The 24,337-nt window shown below is 38.3% G+C and overlaps 1 protein-coding gene across 2 annotated transcripts; it reads right to left on the bottom strand.

The window, feature by feature from the left end:
- Positions 1-8: 8 nt before the first annotated feature.
- Positions 9-23,811, bottom strand: LOC139973050 (probable thiopurine S-methyltransferase). 2 transcript variants are annotated; one of them, XM_071979411.1, is made up of 7 exons: positions 23,598-23,811; positions 13,270-13,556; positions 12,739-12,831; positions 12,320-12,452; positions 11,387-11,514; positions 7,137-7,271; positions 9-6,204 (listed from the first exon to the last, which is right to left on the bottom strand). In XM_071979411.1, exons 2-7 carry the CDS (start codon positions 13,554-13,556, stop codon positions 6,084-6,086), a joined length of 897 nt encoding a protein of 298 aa, XP_071835512.1. In that variant the 5' UTR covers positions 23,598-23,811; the 3' UTR covers positions 9-6,083. The 2 variants fall into 2 exon arrangements, with proteins under 2 accessions (XP_071835512.1, XP_071835510.1); XM_071979409.1 differs by having other exon boundaries at positions 9-6,208; positions 7,141-7,271; positions 23,598-23,808.
- Between the last annotated feature and the right edge of the window lie 526 nt (positions 23,812-24,337).

Here is a 24,337-nt window from a genome sequence, read left to right as displayed (position 1 = left end):
GCAAGTAGTTACAGTAAATTAAATAGGTTAACCATAAAAGCGACTCTCCTTGATCAACGAAAAAATTACACCACTGGAAACAATTTTCTAACATTTGATGTCTTTGCTGCAATCAACGATCATCTTTGCTAATATAAATGTATGGAAGAGTTTTTTTTTTGATGTCTAATGGTAGTTTCTAGTTTTGTATCGGTGGTTAATTTGATGAGATCATTCCTTTAATAATTTGGTCTTTTTGTAGCTTAAATTCTCATTTTCTTGTCTATTTCTTGCTTCTATACATTGGTATTTTGTACATTCATGTGCCTTTTTCTTTTATCTTTCTTCACCTTACTGACATTTTTTGGTAAGACTTCTTCTCAAGCCTGATAGAAGCTGTCAGATAGGAACTAATTCTCAGATTGAGCTGACTTGTACTACCCTAGTTAGACCTACTTGCTGGCATTACATATCTAACAACAATCCCATGCAAACAAAAGTGCTGCTGCTGTCTCAGTTTCCAAGGTCTTGGTGGCCTGCTAGTAAACCAGGGGAGAATTTAGAATTTCTTTTGCTTTGTCGTTATAAAGCAAGCAGTGAATTGACATATATCATTTCAGAAAGAGATCATCACATTTCATTGTTTTGAGATACTTTTAATAGAATCATTACTTGGGGTAAGGGGTAAATTATAACCAGTATTCGGCAAACTAACACTTATTAACAGGTAAGGCATAGTAAGGTACAAAGTTAGTAACATTATGTGATTCAATCTTTTTTTTTGCATGTTTTTTTTCCTCCAGCTTTAGTGGTCTTAGATCCCCCCCCCCCCACCAAGCATGGGAACCTAAGGTAACTAAGTTGACTTTAGTATGAGTTTCAAGGGATGTTGCTACTAACATGTGATATGTCATGTAATTAGTGTAATAAAAGTAACTTCTTATCATGGAACTATAACAGACATGTAATTGAGATGGACTGGAGAAATAGCTGAATCGCCATTTGTAAGTTATTTAGGCCAGTAACTAACTGCATGTGAATGTTAGCTACATTGGCTGATTCACAGCTCTGATTACACATTTATGAGGTGACAAGGAAGGATAGATATGTGCTCTTCTCTAAAACTAGGAAAGATGTCTTTAAACTTTATTTACTCAAAGAATCAATTGTTTCATTGCTTATATACATGTAATGTTTGCAATAATCTTTGGTAGGTACAAGTCCTAAAAGTAAGTACAAAGATGGTGTGTGACATTCTAACAGTGCAAAAATATCCACAGCTTCATGTTAATCTGCTTAACTATTGTTTTCACTTTTTGAGATTTTTACATGTGAGATTTGTAGATTCTATTGTGAGATGATACATAAAACCATGAGTCTCACAGTAAAGTCCTCCAGTAAAGTTAGCATGTATGGGTGTTAACAGGGAGTTTGTAACACTCTGCTCTCATGTTATTAGGTATCCTTGTTAATCTGACATGATGCTTCACTGGATACTTCACTGGAACTGAATATTCAGGATGCCATGCAAGGTTTCAGTTTTCCTCAGTACCTCCATATCTTTGAGCCATCTTCTACCTTCACTGTCCAGCAATGGGAGACTTGTGGCAAGGTATTGAAATGGCCAAAGTTAATCAGTGTTTCTTAAATCAGTTAACACTACATATGACCCAAAGATCGAGTCATCCACTGATCCAGAGAGGTATTGAAAAAGTTGAACAACAATGTGAAATGTGGAGGAAATGAGTTCAAACTTTTTCCTCAAGTTGGAGCAAGATACTAAAGTTAAGTGGTTGTTGGAGCAAGATATTAAAGTAAAGTGGTTGTTGGAGCAAGATATTAAAGTTAAGTAATCGTTGAAGCAAGATATTTAAGTTAAGTGGTTGTTGGAGCAAGATATTAAAGTTAAGTAATCGTTGAAGCAAGATATTACAGTTAAGTGGTTGTTGAAGCAAGATATTAAAGTTAAGTAGTTGCTAGCATCTAGCCACTTGGTTAATGTCACAGTTCAGTCTGTTTTCAAGTATATATATCAATCAATTAATATGTATTACTGGTTCTTGCCTTTTGAATAAAACGTGTAGTTGAAGACTTTTATATGGTTATGTATATTGAACATTTATCCATTCTTAGTTTTGGGTTTGTAGTACTGATAATTGTGATCCAACAGTAATCAAGTTGATAGGATTGATATAGTTTTTAATGTGAGTGTTGGGTGCCTATGAGTCTGTCATCATGATTGTCTTCATACATTCTGGAAGATATGAGAGTAAACTGTGTAGACCACAAACCTGTCTGCTGGTGGATGCTTACGTCACTGTTGGTCTTTACCACAGACCATACATCAGTGGACACATGTCACAGTCCATTGCAACCATAGGTATTTGGTCGGACACTCATGTCATGGTTAGTTTACACTGGTCAAATACCATACCTCTTTGGATAAAACTGTCCTGCTTTGTGTACATCTGAGACTGGGACCTATCCATAGATAGACACATGGTTGCAATTGTAAACCAACCAGGACAGTGTTAGAAGTGTCCACACATGTCCAACAACTTACACAGGTTCTGTTGACTTCTCTATCAGTGTGTGTTATTCATTAATTTGTAAATATGAAAGTTAGTAGACAGCGCTTTATCCATCAGTAATAGTTAAATGACCATAAATCAAAACAAGCATTAAGTACAAAAGATGATTATAACCAATTAAGAAACATTTATAGAAGACAAAGCCTTTGTTCTTGAACAATGCTAAGAATTACCATAGAAAAGTGCAATGTCATTTGATAGGGTTTTGTTTTTCTATCTTCTTCTTCGTGTTTATCTCAGATCAAGTGTTCAGGTGTAAGTGTTATTTATTTGACAGCATTATAATGTACATACAGTCTGTTCCCTAGGTACTTGATACTAACCTCATGCAACTGATATTCTTTGAACCAAATTGGCAGGAGACATTTTGACCAATGATGTGTACCTGTAACATATGTGACGTGCATTTTGAATACAGACATAACAAGATGTTGGTTCTGTTGCTGTGGGGATTATTTACCCTGGCCAACATCAAAGACCACAAAGACAGTTATCCTTGCATGTCTACAAGATCGCCTTCTCCTGTCATCCATGGTGACCAAATCTTTGTAGGCTGTCATTCCCCTTTTACTATATGTTGGTATAATTGTTATCTTTTAATGCTTGCATTGGTTAGCTTTATTATGGTGCATTGACTATCTGTGCATTTTATTCTATTCTACTGTATATGAGAATAATATTCAGAAATAAAAGAATCTTCAAAGGACAAAAAAAAACAGATTTTTAGTTTCATTTGTGTACCAGGTTGTTGACATATTACGAAGGGAGTACATAGCAGACACCAATAATAATAGAATAATGAAAAAGAAATAATGAAAATGGCTGATCAAATTGGCCTAAAATGTCCGTTAGAGCCAGGGTTGAAAGGTACTTTTAACATCAGAGATTGTGTTCAAAGTTTTGGCTCTCTCTGACAGTTATGCTGTTATCAGGTAAGGATTTGCAGAGCCTCTTTGCATAAATATGATATTTTATATGTCACTTTAAAACAGAAAGACAGACAATCTCTCACAAGAGGGAGGGCGCACTTGTACTGCTTGCTATGCCCATATTATACAGTTACAGTATCTAAATAAAAATAAAACTGTTATCCCCACTAGAGAGCCTGTGTAAGAATGTGTAAAAGTAAGTTGGCCGGACGTTTCGATCCTAGCAGGATCTTCTTCAAATGCTAAATGACAAGTGGTAACAGTAACAGACGGGACAAAAACACGCACAGAATACAGACAGGTTAATGAGCATGGTGAACACAAAGAGATAGATGTAAAGGGGATTACTAGACAAGGGATGGAGAGAAGAAACAAACAAACAGGGGAAGAGGAGAGGTAGGAGATAAACAGTGGAGGGACAAGAGAGGATTAAGGGAAGTGGGTAGGGAATAAACTGGAGAAGGACAAAGACATGTCGTTAATGGTATGGTTGGGAAGGTTAAAGTGTTCTCCAACTGTGGGTCTCAGTCTTCATGATGTTAACCATGGGTCTGTGACCATAGAATCGCTTCTTGAGGGTGGGTTTGGTTTCGCCAACATACTGGATGCCGCAAACTCTACAAGAGATCAGACAGATGACATTAGTGGTTGTGCAAAGTGATGTGACCCTTAGTCTTGTGTGTGAGTTGCATGCTGTGGCTGGTGATGGTATTGGATTCAACAATGTGGTGGCTACAGACGATGCATCTCGAAGTACGATCACATTTCAAAGTACCATGCTGAATGGGTGTAGGGTTAGAAGTTAGAGGTGGAACAGCAGCACGCACAAGAAGGTCTCGTAGGTTGCGTGGACGTCTGTAGGCGAAGGTGAGTTTTTCAGGGACAGCTCATTGGAGTCTATCTGGAGTGAGGAGAATGTTGTGGTTGTTAGAGGTGATTTGCTGAAGAGAAGGAAGATTTGGGTGGAAAGTAACAACCAGGGGGAGCTTGTCGTCGCAATCTCGTCCCTTTTGTCCTTCACTGCCAAAATTGATGATCTGGATATGGAGCGGACTCTTTGAATGGCTTAACGCACCCTTCTGGCAATATGGCCCATGGAAGTAAGGTGTTTCCAATGCATCTGTATGGCGAATGAAAGAGGAATTGTTAGAGCAAATGCGACGAAGACGAAGTGCTTGACTGTAGGCAATTCCAGACTTGCAGTGACGGGGATGGCAGCTTGAAGAATGGAGATACTGGTGTGTGTCTGTGGGCTTGTTGTATAAGTCTGTAGAGAGAGAACCGTGTTCCTTGCGAACAGTCACATCGAGAGAGATAACCTGTTGGTGAGAGTACTCAGAGGTAAATTTGATGGTGCTGTGGAAAGAATTCATGTGATTTATGAAGGTGAGAGGCTATCTTCATCACTGGTTCAAACGAAGAAGATGTCATCAATGTAGCGCCACCAGATAAGAGGACGGCAGGGAGCTGTACTGAGCATGCGTTCTTCAAGGCTAGACATAAACAGTCAAGCAAAGGAAGGAGCCATCCTGGTGCCCATGGCAATCCCGTTTCTTTGAAGGTAATGCTTCTTTCAGTCTTCTCTCCATCCCTTGTATACTAATCCCCTTACACCTATCTCTTTGTGTTCACCATGCTCATTAACCTGTTTGTATTCTGTGCGTGTTTTTGTCCCTTCTGTTACTGTTACTTGTCATTTAGCCTCTGAAGAAGATCCTGCTAGGATCGAAACGTCAGGCCAGCTTACTTTTACACATACAGTTACAGTATCTATTAATTTTATCTATTATTATACATTATTTTTCCACACTACGTAACCTATATCAACATAAACTACAGTAAATATAAAAAAGGGCGAAATGACTGAAATCAAATGATAAGAATTTAAATTGAAATACATAATTGAGATATCTTGATTATCAGTCTCCTTTACACTAATTTATGTCCTTTACAATGATATAACGCTAGCTCGGATAGATCCCATTCGGTTATCTAAGCGTGCCCTATGATGTCCACTTTCGTCGGAGTATAGTGAAGCTAATCTCAACCTCTGACAGTTACGCTGTTATCAGGTAAGGATTTGCAGAGCCTCTTTGCATAAACATGATATTTTAGATGTCACTTTAAAACAGAAAGACAGACAATCTCTCACAAGAGGGAGGGCGCACTTGTACTGCTTGCTATGCCCATATTATACAGTTACAGTATCTATAACTTCATTCTTCCACACTACGTAACCTATATCAACATAAACTAATGGAAAAAAAAGCTAAATGACTGAAAGCAAATGATAAGAACTTAAATTGAATACATAATTGAGATATCTTGATCATCAGTGTCCTTTATATATGAGGATAATAATAAATCGCTGACTCGGATAGGTCCCATTCGGTTATCTAAGCGTGCTCTATGATGTCCACCTTCGTGGGTGTATATAGTGAAGCTAAAGTCACGTGATACGATGTTTTACAATTTCTAACATGGTAAACGTCTGCGTGATAAGCTAGTGCATGAACTTGTAGTGTTGAGAAGTCAACATTTCTTCCTGTTCAGGATCGTTGCAGGGTCCATTCGAACACCAACGTTAAATATTGTCAGACTTTTGTTGTATTAGAAAATCTTTCACAATAAAGTAGGATACACCCCATGTCTCGCTCCATGGATTCATAGCATCCTTTCTTCTCAACTGTTCGAAATCATACTGTATTCCTAAGAACAGAAAAAAAGGCAGAAAAAGACGAAATTATAAATAACTGATATCCATGAACGTTCGCACTCGACACTGATATACAAAATAAGTATCCAACCATTTTATTATTAGATAACGCAGTAACGTTGCCTTTTTAAGTCTTAAGTCATTATTTTTCTCCAAGCAACTTATTAAATAAAATATGTCAGCAAAGAAGACTGACTAGTCGCTGAGTGCTTGTCAATAAAACTTTCCCTCAACATAATATGGGAATTGGAAGTAGCCTACCAGATGTGACGCTGTCAAAACGTTAACTGTTATACGTGTATGAGGGGCCATCCCTACTTACTAACTATTTATAAAAGATAGTGCCGATGAAGATGTGTGTTGGCCTCTCGAGGCTGCTATTTTTCAATGTGCGATGTCACAGTGCGTCTTGGAAATCAAACCTTTCCTTTCCATTGAACTTTCTTTTCATTGTGAATATAAACTGAAAGTTAATTCAAGTATTAAGTCATGTAAAGAACTTCAATATTTAGATTCAATATTCTCTATTACAAGCACATCAGCATTGTAATATACAAAGAAAACAATCAGAAGAATACAATAGTTTTCCCTCTTGGATATGGATGAAAGTTGGCCCTATGATATTTCCCAAACGAAATTATAGATATATGTTAATCTGTGACGAGGAGTTAAGGGTTTATCACAAATGATGCCAATGACATATGTCGTTGATTATCATGGCCCTTGGGTTTGCTTTTCTCAGCAGATTCTTCCAAATCAGGCTGCACAGTTGATCGCACATGGGTTTATGAAGTTGTCCATATTAGTTTACCTTGATAGGTACGGCGTGACTCTATACAGGTATATCTCCAGGTCGTGTCATGAGATCACCTGCTTCTAGATATCTAAGGTCTCTCGTATGACGGTGAACATTATTATACTTTACCGATTAGTTGCCTGAGCTCTTCTGTATCCTGATTGAATGGTGGTCCAGCAAACTTAACGTGATCCAGTTCAAACACATCCAACAACCAACGACCATCGGCTTTAAGAAGCTTTTTCATGACGTTGCAATACCTGCAATAATTCACAATTTTACTGCATTAATGGCATAATCTGTTTTCGTCTTTCATTGTTATCTTGTGTGTATATAATGTAGTCCAAGTTAGATAAGAAAACTGCGTTGTCTGTGTTTGGTCTGTACTTGCATAGGTTTTCAGTATGATATGGAGTGTAATGTTATTGATATTCACAACCCTCTCATTAAGGTTGTTTGTGTGTAATGTTACTGATATTCACAACCCTTTCATTAAGGTTGTTTGTCTTGCCTATTCTTTATCGTCTTTGCTTGATAATTTTCGCTATTTCTAGGGAATGGAAAGCACGCATGACTAAAACTGAAATGTTAATGCCAATCACGATCCATGTCAAAGTTCCCATACCACACCCAACCTTTCTCAATATATTTATAAGAATTAAACGGGGATCCTTACTTACTCCTCCAGCTGCCATTGAATATGTCAGTCACCATTAGCAGGCGCGTATCCAGGATTTTCAAACCCGGGGGGCGCGAATTACTATCTAAGCGGAGCGCCACCATCGGTTGGCGCGCAGCGTACAAGAAAATTTCTTGTTTTGAAACCCCCCAGATCACCGGAAACGGCACTTCTCGGGCTTGAAATGACCAACCAGATGTACACTTTTTGCCCGAGAACCAAGTATTTCCTAATAGTTTTTTTTCCATCCATAACCTTTTTGAAGATTGTAAACCCGGCACACATCATGTTCGACCTGATCGCATCTCCTGTGGGTCTTTGCTTTTGTAGGTGATTCTACGTCGCGGCCCACAATACCCGTCAGCCCCACTTTTCAAGGTTTTAAGCCCCATATTTGTTCAGAATTTGAAAATTCACATTTCTCGTGAATAAACTCACTTCAAAACAGACCCATAATGTTGTACAAAATTTCATCTATGGACAACCAATATAGAAAAAAACTTCCTTCAACCCCTAACAGACCGGTCAAAATTGCACGAGTAGAGAAGTGTGATGTAGAATGTTGGTCAGAAATTTTCGTTAATTTATTGGTGTAGAAATATTAAAACCTGTTATAACGGCTATTATAAAACTTGGTTGAAGGAAATGAAAAAATAGTAGATATTTCCGAAATCGAACACTACACACATAGGCGTAGGAGGCGCGGCGGCAGTGGCGGAGCTAGGGGTATTGGTCAGGAGTGGCGAGAATGGTCTGAAGGGGCGCTTTCGACACTATCTAAGTGGAGCGCCACCACTGGTTGGCGCGTAGCGTACAGAAAATTTTTGAGTAAAGATACTCCCTAGATCGCCGGAAATGACCCTTTCCGGGCCTGGCTAATTTGCAGATAAACGAAGAATAAGGTGTCATCGCCAAATTACATCAACAAAATGTGACAAATATCAATAAGTAGATGAGAGCGCAATAAAAAAGTCAATAATCTAGAATAAGTAAAAAGTGGTAAAGAGCTGAAAAAGCGCCAGCAGTCCATTTGAGTCCGTCAGGGGGGCATCCGCCCCCCTGACCATATGGACGCTCCGCCACTGCGCGGCGGGGGTGCAGGCCCTAATTCGCCATTACTAATGTAAAAGAGAGTTTTGACATAATTGGACCTCCATGCTTTTAATACATCTACACGAGACATGTCGTTGTTTACATTAGCATCCCGCGGTATACTGCGCAATTTTAACGGACCGTACGGTACATGATGGCATGCGATGTAATAACCGATGCTTGCTTATATGATATTGACATGAACACGTTGAACGCGCGCTTTGCGCGCGAAAATTTTTCGTTATTTTTTCAGGCAAGTCGGACAGTTTTGAGGCTTTTTATCCTGGAACGCCATTTTCATGCTCACTGATATGATGTGATATCTGCTGTGCGTTACAAATTCGAACAGGCGCGTAGCGAGGAATTTGCCAAGGGAGGGGCGAAGCCTGTAGGCAAATTATCTAAGCGTAGCGCCACCATAGGTTGGCGCGAAGCGTACAAGCAAATTTTGGCCGAAAATGTCTCCCAGATCGCTGGAAATGACACTTCCCAGGCCTTGTTAGTTGCCTCTAAGCACTTTCTATTTTGAAATTACTTAGCGGTATCATTTAAAAACATGCTGAATGGGGGGGGGGGGGCGGGCGGTCGCCCCCATCCCAAAAGAGTCATGTTCCCCGACGACACGGTCGAGTTCGAGATCAGCCACAGTTGGTTTCATAGCATAATTCTACACACGCGTTATGATAGACCATATATAGTATATATATAGATCATTAGTGAGAGAGGAAAATGGAAACGTCAAAAAATGGAGTTGTCGGTGTAAGGGGTAGGGTGAGTCACACTTTTACGAAATCATTGATCCGTCACTGGCTACCCTTCAGCGCTGTAATGATGTCACTGTTCTTCTTTCTCTTCCCGGTGTCTTCGCGTTTTCTTTTACTTCCTCTTTTTCTCCTTTTTCTCTCTTTCTTCTTTTTCTTTTCCCTTCCTTCCTCTCCTCCTCCTCTTTTTTCCCTTCTTTTTTCCTTTTTTCTTCTCTTTTTTTCTCTTCTCTTTTTCTTACCCGGGGGGCGCGCGCCCCCAACGCCCCCCCCTGGATACGCACCTGATTAGTGTCCGTACAGTACAGCATTCCATTCACCACATTATTGGCACATATTGTGTTCTTGTTCGTTTTAAGAAGCGAGATCATGAGTTATGTTCCTTCTGTAATTTTATAACTTATATGTTTAAAGTATCCTTATAACGTTTTGATAGTCCGCCTAAAATATTATATTTCCTTGGTAACAAATGAAAGAATGGGCTTTAATGTGCAACAACTTTTTGCACAAGTTAAAATGTATTTTGCGAGTAGAAAATTCAATTTCCTCTAGTGTACATATTATGTCTAAAAATACATTTTGAGCAATAAAAAAAAAACAGAATTAACTTCTTGCTTGTTCTTATTCAACTAACGCTTTTCATTCTAGTTCTTGCTTGTTACTTAAGTTATGTAATATTTCTTTTCTTCTTGCAAGTTGAAAGACTTTACTTAGATGAACCAAAGAGATGCAAAGATGATTTGACTAAGGATGAAAAAACTAGGTAGCAAAACTGTAGCAATGGTTGCATTAAAGGATATTCCCGAGGTCAATTGAGTTTTGAATGATTAATTTGCATGTTCATTCATACTTAGTAAAGATTCCTAAATCCTATTGGTCCATTCAGGTCAGCTGACCGTGGTTAATCCTGTGAGCAACGCACGGTAAAATTACGGGGCATCACTTTAATAAATCTTTGGTTATATGTAACCAAAAATGTTTTGTTTTATGATTTCCCCCCACACAAATGGTAGTGTATGAATGAACGGGGTTAATCAGCGGTCTAGCGTGCGTTACTCACATGATTAATGCACTCCGGGTGTTAATGCTATCGCTGGATGCACCCGGGCTCCGCCCTTGCATTATCCCCCGATCGTGCATTAATCCTGTGAGTAACGCACGCTAGACCGCTGATTACTAAATTATTATTACTAAATGTCATTCTCGAGATCATGACAATTGTTAATTGTTTGTGCGATAAGCTGATAAGTGAAGCAATCTTTACAGGTGTGTTGTCTTAATTACACACCAACAGAAAAGTGTTTTGCATTACTTGATTTTATATTTTATTGTTTTGACCTTGGATTGAGATATAGGACTTCAAATTTACGAAACAACCTATAGGGCATGTGAAGTTAACAACATACCAATTACGATAGTGTTTCATATACATTTTCGAGTTTGCTTAGTAAATTGTTTATATTTTTTGAAGACAAAACAAAAGTAAAACAAATTTGTCATTGTGCTACAATGACATTACACCTGTTTGCTTCAATTATGATGCTAAATGTGGTACTTCAAATGTTGTTATCTCAAAAACGATATATAGGAATTGAATACAATTACAACAGGATGCTTAGAATATGCTCCTCTTTTATCTGGCACATATAAATTTTCTCTTGACTATATCTTATTAATGACCTGTCATTCTTTTTGCTGTCTTGTGTGCGTTCTTCTAAATCTGTTTAATCTATTTATAGGTATAATCTTAATAACCTATATTAATGCATGGTCTATCATTTAAAACATGCTGTATTCTGTATTTTGTTGGGTGTTTTCGTAGTATTGTAATTAAAACACAAACCTGGATCGATCCTTCGTATTGATGGCCGCCAAAGATCCTCGATCCCACACACAGTCGTATCTGCATGACGTCACTGAAGGTAACTCGAAGAAATCACAAACGTAGATGGTAACTGGCAGTTTCTTTCCCTACAAACGTAATAAGAAATTAAGTTGTTACCATTGCAACACTGTGAACTCATTACAACAATGTTAACGTATAATGGGTTATGGCGACATGATAGAAGGCGGGGTTAAGCAAACAGTTAGGGAGGCGGGGCGGGGGGGGGGGGATTTTTGCAGTGCAAAAAACGTACCTGTATAATATGTGGATATCACGTCTTACCACCCAATCCCACCCCTCCCATCATCGCGCACTTCATCGGTGATCCAAATTTGAATTTATTGAAAACTTTAATTTTTAAATGAAATTCAAATTGCGACAAAATTTGAATATCATATAACCAGGGTCTTACATTCAGCATTTTCAAGAAAAATGTTAACTCGATTTCGAGACCGACTTGCAATGACTAGCTGAGCAACGTTTCGCACAATAAACCAACAAAAGTGAATACTTGCTTACACTGTTATTGGCTGTTACTTTATCTAACTTTTCCAAGCTTAAGGATCATTTTGTTCCCATGTATAGCAGATGTTCAACTCGCCAATTTAGCTATGTTAAAATTATTGGGAAGCCTTTCCCCTCTTCAGTATAGACATAAAATGTAGCAATACTTGTATGTTTGTGTACCTCACGAAATGAGGGATGCTGTTACACGGGACAATCACGGGACAATCAGGACAGCATACAGTGAGATCATATCGCTTTGATGTTGCGACTAAGTTACTACTTTCTATATCCAATAGAACAGATTAAAGATGATTTCTACTTTTATTTGAGTATTTGAAATTTTTTAAGTAATCTAAAGCAGATGAGTCATGTAAATAGACTTACCTTGTAAAGTTTACCTTCGATCTTTCCGCCCAATGATTCTACGGTGAAGTCTATATTATTTTCCTGGAAAAACTGTTCCACGCCTTCTTCAGCAATTTCACAACCACTGACATTTAAACCTTGATCTAGTAACCTATACAGAAAAACAAAGACGAAGAATAGACAATACGGCTGCCACTTCTGGAGTATATTGTATGTATGTATGTATTGAAGCTATATTGAAGCTAACTAAGCAGCAGGCCTTGCATAATTCGAATTGGTTCACTTAACTTTCTTAGCCAGAGAAAACAGTGCAGATGCGATATTCCCATAGTGCTAGTATGCTAATCAAATTGACACGTTTTAATTATGTTCTGATACACTCGGTAGGTTCTGTACGTGTATAGGTATATATATTTAGATAGATGGATACCACTTACCACTTCATGTCCACTGATTTCCCGCAAAGAGGCAACAGGAATGTTGGGTTTTTCTTGCCCTCGATTAACCTCGGAAGGTAAGTTTTGATGATCCTGAAATACGGAGGTATTGATGGTTGTGTTATAAGAAGGCAAAGTGAAGGAATGCGATATTTTATTGTCTCCACAGAACTAGTTAGAACTCTTAAATTCAAGTTTGCTAAATGAGCTGGAATCATCCCGCCATGACTACGGAACATGAAATACGGAACATGAAATACGGAATATGAAATACTGAACATGAAATGCGGAACATGAAATACGGAACATGAATTGCGAACATGAAATACGGAACATGTTTAGTTAACAGGAAAACTGGTTTAGGTTGAGCAATGTTTCGATAATATGGATTGACTGACAGATAAACATTCCTGTATTTTAATGATCTTTCGATGCATATATATCTCGAGTAAACGGTTAAAATAAAACAGTGATTTGCGATCTACATCATGCATACTAATATCTCATATACCAAGCAGTGAAATCTCTTACGAGTGGACGTCTTTCTTATGGAATTTGGTTTTGCCTTTCTTCCATATGTTGACCCATTCATCTGTTGATATGTCGGGGTCGGTTACCATGTCTCCGAATTGGTTTTTCTGAAGCGTTTCTTCATGACTCTTTGATGATGTATCGTCTGATGACGCATCGTCTGATGACGCAAGCAAATGGGGGCGCTTTTCGTCAATGTTTCCATTTGATTGGTGGCTGACTTTCTGACGTTTGGCGTTCGGCTGTGTCTCCGATTCATGTAGGTCATGTCCATTGTTTAAATTCATCTATTGAAAACAATTCGAGTGTTATTGCGAATGTAATCAATAATATTCAATACAAATGTTTGCAACTACTTCAACTTTCAAAAAGCTATACATTAAACAACTTCAAAATATGAATTAATATATTTTATTTATAGGCCCTGTGAAGTGATATTCTAGTCAACTCTTCAGCTTACAGTCTAAATATACCGCAAGGAATCAATCATTTAACATTCAATCTTTATGGAGAAGGACGTCCCGACCCCCTACACGGGACTTCAGTGATCCCAGGACCACACACCATCATCATTATGAAATTAACGAAGATATGCTCTATAGGATATCTTTGAACACGGTAAAATGTAGACACATTGGTACCACCTTCACAAAAAGTCAAAATCTGGAACTTACCGTTTCATATAGACCACTGAAAACAATACTTCAATAATACCGGTTTGGGGATATGTAATCGAGAATAAAAGTAAGCCTTCTCAAAATGGCCGTTTTGAACACACGATAATCGATTTTGACAATATATAGGTAAAAAAAGGAATAACTTTAGCAAGTTTTGTCAAAACATTATCACAACAACATATTAATTTCAGATCCTTGCCGTGTTGTTGGTTTACGGCATTTTGTCATTATACACCCAACTGCAGTTACTCTTAGTGTTTCTCGTCGAAAGGGTCATTTTCCATTTGGTCAAGAGGGTCCCAATGTCCAAAACTGTCATATTCACTGCGAACTTTGATATTTTTCAAGACAGTTCGATCTGTACAAGACCGCAATATTTTATTCTTTTACATTTTTTGGGGGTTAATACATAAGAGTTTTCACGTTTTGATTAGATGGTTGGGCCTACAAATGGCCCAACTTACAGATGTGACAGGTTGGCCATGTGTACACGAATCGTGAGTGTGATGTCCCTTCTAAGATTCTGTAGAACAACTTAAACTATTATAGTGAAGCAAATAGACATTTGAAGACTTTAAGTAACGTGTGGAAATATAAAATCCGTTTTGGATTCCCCATTATGGTAATAGAAGTTACTCTTACAATAAACTAATCGTCGTAATGACATAATACCGTCCATCAGGACTTGCATTAAGGATCTGGTGGGGTGGGGTGTGGGGGGGGCTACTTTTAGGGTACGACTTGTACCTACATTCAAGGGCGTAGGAACCGGGGGGGCTGGGGGCGCCAGCCCCCCAGTGAAAACTGTGGAGGGGCGGAAGTATCATTCCGCCCCAGGTTCGCAAGTCAGAAAACCCCTTTTTCATTTCCAAATGAGAAAAAAAAATCTCATTTGGAGCACCAAATTGCATCTAAGGCCAGGTGAAAATACAAAATTAAGTTTACAAAATGGAGTGGGTGTTGAAGTGTGCTATATTGCACCAAATTGCATCTGAGGCCACCTGAAAATGCAAAAAATTCCAAAGGGGAGGGGGACAACCGCTCCCCTTAGACCACTCCCAGAGGTTGGCCATCAGTCTTCAGCCCCCCCCCCCCACTCAAAAGTACCTTCCTACGCCACTGCTTACATTAAAATGGCAGGACCCGGCATAAATTTTACAGATTTCAAAACGGCACAAAAGAAATTTCAACAACACTTGATGACAGAAAAGAAATATTCATGAGATCTTTCGTAAATATCTTGCGTCTATATCTTTACGTTTCCCGCAACTACTATCTTTACGTTTCCTGCAACTACTTAATACTGTTTTTCTGGCTCAAATATCGCTGGAGTTTGGGACACTTTTTGAACCCTGACTTAGTTTGATTAAAGAAATGTAATGATTATTGAGGTGATTATGAGAGCTCAACGTTAGTAATAGCCGTTGGTATACACGGATGATTTTTATTGGCATTACGGCAAGTGTTGGTTAATTCGATCCCTTCCTCAAATGATATTTTAGTTTTACGTTACATCAGATGCATATTGACGATTTTCTAGGCTAGCCTTTAGACTATTGTAGGTATAGTACAACCTGAAATGCTATTTTCAGGGGAAATTGAACAGAAGGAGTATACATCACTGTTATTGTGTAATGCTCTACAACAAACTACAAGAGTCTATACCACATGCACAGTGCGAGTAAAAGATACTCTGCATTCAGATCAGCATACCAAGGTTTCCATGGATACTTGCCTGCAAGTACAGTCCCTTCTGCAGGTCTAATACTTTCTTCAACGTATGGAAAACAATAACTGATCAATATTCGTGTTTAATATTAATGAACGAGTATTTAATAGCTTCGACCAGAAAGTTAAACCAACAGAAACCAAATTGGTCAACTGGGAACTGATTTATCTCGACTGGACAAGTTTTCGGCCATACCGAGTGGCGCCGTAAACGTTAAATCATGCATGGAGTGTATTACCTATCATGAGAAAGACACACATTTCGACAGCACAACTAACCAAAAACACGTCTGTTATAAGAAGTGACCATTTTTACAATGTTTCGGTTGTTATAGGTAACAGTAGTTTCAGCAATAAGAGAATTGGCAGCGAAAATAACGGCTCCATAGTGCATGCGGAGAGGAACGAATCACAAATAGGTTTGCATATACTATAGAGGAGGGCTTATACTATAGAGGAGGGCTTATACTATAGAGGGGGGCTTATACTATAGAGGAGGGCTTATACTATAGAGGAGGGCTTATACTATAGAGGAGGGCTTATACTATAGAGGAGGGCTTATACTATAGAGGAGGGCTTATACTATAGAGGGGGCTTATACTATAGAGGGGGCTTATACTATAGAGGAGGGCTTATACTATAGAGGAGGGCTTATACTATAGAGGGGGATTATACTATAGAGGGGGCTTATACTATAGAGGAGGGCTTATACTATAGAGGGGGCTGATACTATAGAGGGGGGCTTATACTATAGAGGGGGCTGATACTATAGAGGAGGGCTTATACTATAGAGGGGGCTGATACTATAGAGGGGGGCTTATACTATAGAGGAGGGCTTATACTATAGAGGGGGCTTATACTATAGAGGAGGGCTTATACTATAGAGGAGGGCTTATTCTATAGAGGGGGCTTATACTAAAGAGGAGGGCTTATACTATAGAGGGGGCTTATACTATAGAGGAGGGCTTATACTATAGAGGGGGCTTATACTATAGAGGGGGGCTTATACTATAGAGGGGGGCTTATACTATAGAGGAGGGCTTATACTATAGAGGGGGCTGATACTATAGAGGGGGGCTTATACTATAGAGGAGGGCTTATACTATAGAGGGGGCTGATACTATAGAGGAGGGCTTATACTATAGAGGGGGCTTATACTATAGAGGAGGGCTTATACTATAGAGGGGGCTTATACTATAGAGGAGGGCTTATACTATAGAGGAGGGCTTATACTATAGAGGGGGCTTATACTAAAGAGGAGGGCTTATACTATAGAGGGGGATTATACTATAGAGGAGGGCTTATACTATAGAGGGGGCTTATACTATAGAGGGGGGCTTATACTATAGAGGAGGGCTTATACTATAGAGGGGGCTTATACTATAGAGGGGGCTTATACTAAAGAGGAGGGCTTATACTATAGAGGGGGCTTATACTATAGAGGAGGGCTTATACTATAGAGGGGGCTTATACTATAGAGGGGGGCTTATACTATAGAGGAGGGCTTATACTATAGAGGGGGCTGATACTATAGAGGGGGGCTTATACTATAGAGGAGGGCTTATACTATAATGGGGGCTTATACAATAGAGGGGGCTTATACTATAGAGGAGGGCTTATTCTATAGAGGGGGGCTTATACTATAGAGGAGGGCTTATACTATAGAGGGGGGCTTATACTATAGAGGAGGGCTTATTCTATAGAGGGGGCTTATACTATAGAGGAGGGCTGATACTTGCGTTGTATTGGAATTAACTTCTTCGAATGAGCTTCTCATCTACATGTGACTACTTATTATATACAAATGAGATAATCAAGTAGTGGCTATAGGTGTTCATTGAGTTTCATTAATGACGTATAGAACACGAAAGGATTTAGTAAAGAAGGTCAAATATTAAAACGATACGTTGTGTTCTAGCTATCTTTCATAAGGCTCGCAATAAATATAGAATTATTGTCTCAGTTTTCAGAATATCTAATGCCACATTTCATTAGTATTCCACATGGAGAATTTTCAAGCCGTTTTGATTTTTATTTCTTTTCTTATGTTTTTTTCCTTTCATTTTATACCTTCCTGTTATCTTTCTGTATTATAATCCGGCGCAAGACAATATGTTGCAGTGTCACAATAAACAACTTATATATTTAGGGACTCTCCCTGAATTCCTACTGTTACAAATTCGTTACATACTGTACGGTAACCGAATATCATAGGAACTTCATTTTCAAGATATCAACGTGCGCATATCCGGCACATTTCTATTGGATTTATTTTTCCGAGGCATCGACCCTTGTGGTTCGGGAAAATACGCATGTTGGTCTATATCGAATGAAACCGAGTCGATGTCGTAGAATACCATATGATAGCTGTCGGTAACAGTCCGTTTCTATTTCAGTAACAATTTGTAAAGGAATTTATGTGTATAAATAAGGTTGGACTTTTCATGTAGGATGCATGCTATTTGATGAAAGCTAATTTGAATATCATAAGTGAGTTTCATACAAGTTGTTTACCTAATTGTTTATTGACAATTTTGCTGATCAGAGGACAGTATATGTGTTGTTATAGGAATGTTTTGTTACTGAATGTTATATCTTATACAATCATACTGTGTTTTTGTTCAATGTACTATTTGACGTTCAGATATCGATTAAAATAAGATGAAAAAGAAGAAGAATGAAACCAAGCCTTAACGTAATGACATGTTTTTATCATGTGCAAATGCTTGTTAATAACCTTTATTCATTTATTAGGTGCATGAAAATGAGGTCAACCAACAAACCATTATTTCAAAGATATAATATGTCTCTTAGATATACATCGGCTAAAAATAAATGTTTGTTCATTATTTCCTAAGGGGAGGGGATAATCCCACCCGGAGAGGGGATAATCCCACCACTCCGTCTGTCTTATATAATGACAACTTACAGTGATGGGACTTTGGGATATGCCTTAATACTTTATCACCAAACAATGTATTTTCATTTAGATTATTCTACACTAACCACGGTAGCGGTTACTCCACAACCAGTTTATTCAAGAATGGCTTTTACACCATGCTCGATGTTATAAAAACCGTCTTGAATTTTAGGGTCATTTATAGTACACTAACTGGGAGGGGTGGGTGGGGGGGGGGGGGCTTGCCCCACTGTGTGCCCTACCCCAGTAGGGTAATCCCTTCCCCCCAGCTTGTACATCCATTAACAAAATTCTGATTTATTACCAAAATCGGATTCAAGCAAAGGGGTGGGTGGTCTGACCATTTGCATGTATTTTACCCCGTGTATTGTACAATATTATCACGTGGTGAAGGTCCTTTTCTGACCCCCCCCCTCCCTCACCCCTCTTAATTGTGAATTCCTAAAGTAGGCCATGAATTGAGTGTTTTGAACGTTGCTTCTATAACCAACACGCGCTGATGCCATTACTTTCCTTGTCTGCTGCTGTATAATTAAAGCTCATTACTCACGAATACTATTTATAGATTACGACACATATTTTATTACTTGATAAATATACATTTAGGCTTACATATTGTATAAGTTTTCCAGGAAACATGTGTGTCTCTATCATTCACGCATCAGTCTTATCAAATTTTCATTTATGACGTTCTTCATTTTTTTACATTTTTTTTTACCACGCTTGGTCTCTTTATTGGTAACATTCTTGTGCCAATTCGAACATATTTGAACACAATACGGTCAAAAACCTTTTACAAGTAATGATAAGTACATACAAAACGTTCTTCATGCTATATGAAGACTTTACTCCCAGCGAAGTTGTGAAATTGGAATGGTTCTATTATAGAGTATGCTATGTTTAGTGTGACAACGAAAATATCCTCAATCCAGAGAATAAGCCCAGTGTAAACTTGCAGATGTATGTCCGTTAATGACACATCTTCTGTGATATTTAACTTAACGTGCATCTTTCATGGCATATCCCACTTTCGTTATTGTGGTTGTTGTCATGGTCGCGAGACTCGCCTGCAACAGCCATCCATCTTTCAAGAATTTACTCAATTTTTTATATTTCTTGCTGAATTTCAGCTCATAAGGGATACACAGCTATCTGTGTCTCTCAATACATTCATTGCAGGATTCTCATTCATGAGATGCTTCTACTCAGTGTATCAAATAAACAAATAACCAAAAGTATTGGCATCTTATATATCTTGAGACTAATATAGCAAAGCTGTGTTGAGTGAACATTTATAAAACTTTGTAAATACCTAACAATCCATTATTTACATGATCTCACCGTCATGATGTTTACATGATTTTTACATGATTTACGATGTATTGGGATGAAGTGTTCTTCAAACAACACTTGTGGCATTATTTGAGTTCAGTTCTCTCCATATGAGTTGTGGTGGTGAACATGAGAGAATGTGCGCTTTGGGTTATGATTGGGGCTGTTACGGGATATTATTCGACAAGAAAGAATATGGGCAACGGTTATCATTTTCAGGGTAAATGTCAAAAATGAATGCTCATGAGTATAAGTGAATGCGTGTAAACAAATAGAGTGTGCCATTGTAGCCATTATCTACACTTCCTGAACCCGATGATCTTCGAACTTGATTGGTGTATATATGGTGTTGTATGGTACCCTCTGTGCCCTTAAATTTACAGACCATGCACAGTCAAAACCTTGTTAAAGATAAAATAAAACGATATTGTAACATAATTCAGATGAATAACATTTAACGCTCTCTCTCTCCAAGTACGGCTTTATGTTTATGTATAGCCTATATTTCAAACGGCAATTACTTGCTAAAATCAAGAACAGTGAGAAACGTCCGGCCTCCACTGGGATTCGGACCCGGACCTCCCGCTCAATATTTAGCCAAACAAATTGGGATATGGACTGTATGCTTATAAAGTAACTTATAGCAAACACTTATATTTCTGTTTGGTGACGTAGTTGCCTTACTTTAGAAATAAATCATTATCGGTGTGGTCCTTTGGAGTTCCATGCCACTATAAGCGAACTTAACTTATCAGAGCATTTGCAACTTTTGTTTATTTATTTAAAATGAACTTGAAAAGCAGAAACGCCAACCTTGCAAAGTGTATATTGACTGCGCATGTCTGCGGTGGCCTTTATACAGCCTCTCAAATTCTTTTTCGGGTTTGTTCACTTAAACATGAGTGGTTGTCATATTTTCTCTTCCTGAAATACATTCCGTCATTAACAACGCTTGTTTTTTATAGATGAATTACAACCCTTGCAGCTACACTATCCCTAGAGATAAAGACTGTACGCCCTTCACAAGACGTTTCAAACTCCTTAGACGAGTTTTTTTTTTCACTCTTATTCCAGGAACAACTAACTTGTGAGCAGCATCTTTTCCAGTTGATTAATCTCCCGTAACCAACTATAATTCCCTCTCTTCCTGACAACACCCACGACTTGAATCTACGGTCACCGGAGCGAAGCATTTCTTGTGCGTCTTAGCCTGTAATAAGTAATCTGATTATACATGAATATTTACTTCTTTGTTTTCATAACCGTAGAACCTTTTTGGAAAGAAAAATATTGTCCTTACTGGCGGCGTATGTGATGACGTAAATATATCAAAATAGGACTACATAATGATATAGTTTACTCGCCCAGTTAGCCTGATGTAAATGAAAATTAAAGCCTCTATTTCGGAATTTCGTTCTAAAACAACAATATTGATTACCATATTGGTTCAGCATGGGTAATTGTCACAGCTTTGGACTGCGAAATATTCAAACCTTTCACTGATTGAAGATGAAAGCGAACATCTCTCGGTCATCCCAAATGAGATGGTGCTCTGGAATAAAAGTTTCTTATATAAGCTGTTATATCAAACTGTTGTATAAATTACCATCGATTAACTTGTTATACAGTTCAGTAAGGTAGTATTGAAGTAGTATGCAATCCATTAGTCACAATACTGCATCCAGTTTCGATGCAATGCAAATTTTGTTTCCTTAATCTGTTGATAAAACTTGTCATGATATTTGTAGAGTGATTTTTTTTAGATCTATGCTCTCTGTTTTAGATTGAAGTAACCAGAAATAACATTTAGTTATCGAGGAAAGTGATATGCAGGCTATCGTTCCCCTTTATATCAAGACTTCCGTGTTAAGTTGTTGTCCTTGAAACGTAAACACACACATATATACACACGTTCTCGAGAAATGGTAAAAATAATTCTCTGAGTATATAGAGTGACAGTATGAGGAAATGTTACAACAAATCTAACAACGCTGATTGGTTGTGAGAATAGCATTGGATCATTTTTGCGGCCTGATAGAAGCGGTTTGCAATCCTTCTAGGCCACGACCCAGACAAAATTCACGGCATTGGGCCGTCACCCCAGGCGCGTAGCCAGGAATTTGCCAAGGGAGGGGCGAACCTGCATGTACAGTAGGCAAACTATCGAGCCGTAGATTCTGCATTGAAAACTATCTAAGCGTAGCGCCACCATGAGTTGTCGGTACACGTACAAGAACATTTTAGCTGAACATGTCTCCCAGATCGCTGGAAATGGCACTTCCCAGGCCTTGTAAGTTGCATCTAAGCTTGAAATTACTAGCGATATCATAAAAACATACAAACAAAAATATGCTCAAGGGGGGGGGGGCGGTCGCCCCTTCGCCCCTCCCCACATGGCTACGCGCCTGCGTCACCCATCGGTCATATCCCTTCCGCCCTCAATTTACTATTACAATGCCGCTAGAATGTGATTGCTAATAGCTTGGTTCTGCTTGCTTACCACAAGTTCGTCGATTTGGCGGCGAAGATGAGACGATGCAATCATGCGATTGGCAAACCCTGCAGTGCCACCGTGTCCAATATTCCGAGACTTCCACTCAAGTAAGTTCACGTTTTGTTCTCGCAATTTCTTAAACGATCTCGCGACCCAGCAAAAGTGCTTTGCGACCCAAACATTGAGTCGCGGCCCATAATGTTGCGGACAGTCGCGAGAGTGTTACATGCATTCAGGTACAATATCCTACACTTTTTAATGTAGCATGATCATGTGGGATCGATATGTATTTAATCAACCCCGAAACGTTTTAAATGTATTATGTTATATTGAAAGCATGCAACAAGCCTGAATACAGATTTGTAGAAATTAAACCTGTAAACTGAGAAAGTATCACCATACATTTGGATACTATTTATCTACACGTTCCTCAGTGATAGTGAAGTTACTTTATTTCAAGCACAATTAAAGAATTTTTCTTTTATTTGATTTGATAGACGAAGTTGCAAACATCCGCAAGTAAACTAATCTCTAAAACATAAAGATATAAAAGAACTCCATTATGTTTGCCTAGTGATCTATGTAATACCAAGCTTCACCCTGCGAGTATATACAGTCATGGATGAAAAATATTAAAGCGAACAATAACTGTTTTAATTAACAATTATATAGATTTTTCCAAGGCTTTCATATAACTCACAATCCCGACCATGGTAGCTTCAATACCGCTGACCCTCTTCTATTTAAGGATTAATCCTGCTTGGTTTCCCGTGAATGGTCGAAGAAAATGACTTTATGAGGGAGGGATTTCTAAAACTGACTGCGAGAAATACCATAACGGGTTCTTGACGTTATTGGACTAAATGGAGAAGATCGTTATGTAAACACAAAACACTGTTTTAAAGCAAATAGTTACAAAACATACAACAAAACATATATACTTTATGTCTAGGACTATACAAATTACATAGTTGTTCTTCGTTAAGTCAGAGCTAAATGCAAATGCACTGGGTTTATTGAATCTATGAAACAAATAACGTCTTATCAAATACATACATGGCTTTTCACGGATAGTTATATCATAAAGTCGGGTAAGATATTAACCTTGAAGTAACGAGAGCCTATAGGCAACAAATACATGAGTGTAAGAATGTTGATATAAGTAATGAATACATACCGTGTTTGATACTTATAGCTCGGTACCGATAATCTTCTCTGAAACCTGCAGTAAAACTGTCGACAATTGCTCCTGGTTCGAGAATACGGATCTTAAAACTTCCAAACTCGATGTTGACACTCTTTGGAAGAATGCTTGAATCGATGGTTTGAAGGCTACGGAAGCCAACAAAATTTACCGAGTGCACCGGACCGGAAATGCAGACAAACTACCGTAGCTAGTAACGTCGTTGTTTATTTGTCAGACTACTATCTAAGAATATACATATTCAGGTTTATTTTGGTATTACGCAGACATGCACGTAAGTAACCAGTAGTTTAATTAAACGGGTTTTGGATGAATTTTTTGCTATAATTTCCAGCAATGACATGGATAGACATAAGACAATGAATCGGTGGAACAGCGTGTACACAAGTTAAACAACATTTAAATTGAACTCGAGTTTCTTCCTTTTCTGGTAATAATTCGTACTGCAATTAAAATAAGGCAGGTTGCCAAAGTGAAATAAGAGAGGTGGAAGTTAATATAATCGTTTTAAAGATGATGATAATCATGGTTCGCTCAGAATTAATTTCTAATGGATTACAGATCGTTTCAATATCGAAGACGAGTAACTTCCCAAAGTTGCGACCTCCACCCTACACCAACCAAAGGAAATCATTAAAGCTCTAAATTGTTTAGTCCATCGGAATAAGGGTATGCATGCGTGTCATATGTAAAAACAGAACGTTACAACACAA

The sequence above is a fragment of the Apostichopus japonicus genome, chromosome 9 (genome assembly GCF_037975245.1).
Source record: "Apostichopus japonicus isolate 1M-3 chromosome 9, ASM3797524v1, whole genome shotgun sequence".
Lineage (NCBI taxonomy): Eukaryota > Metazoa > Echinodermata > Holothuroidea > Aspidochirotida > Stichopodidae > Apostichopus > Apostichopus japonicus.
Note: the sequence above shows the minus strand (reverse complement) of the source record. Positions and strands in the feature narration are given on the sequence as shown.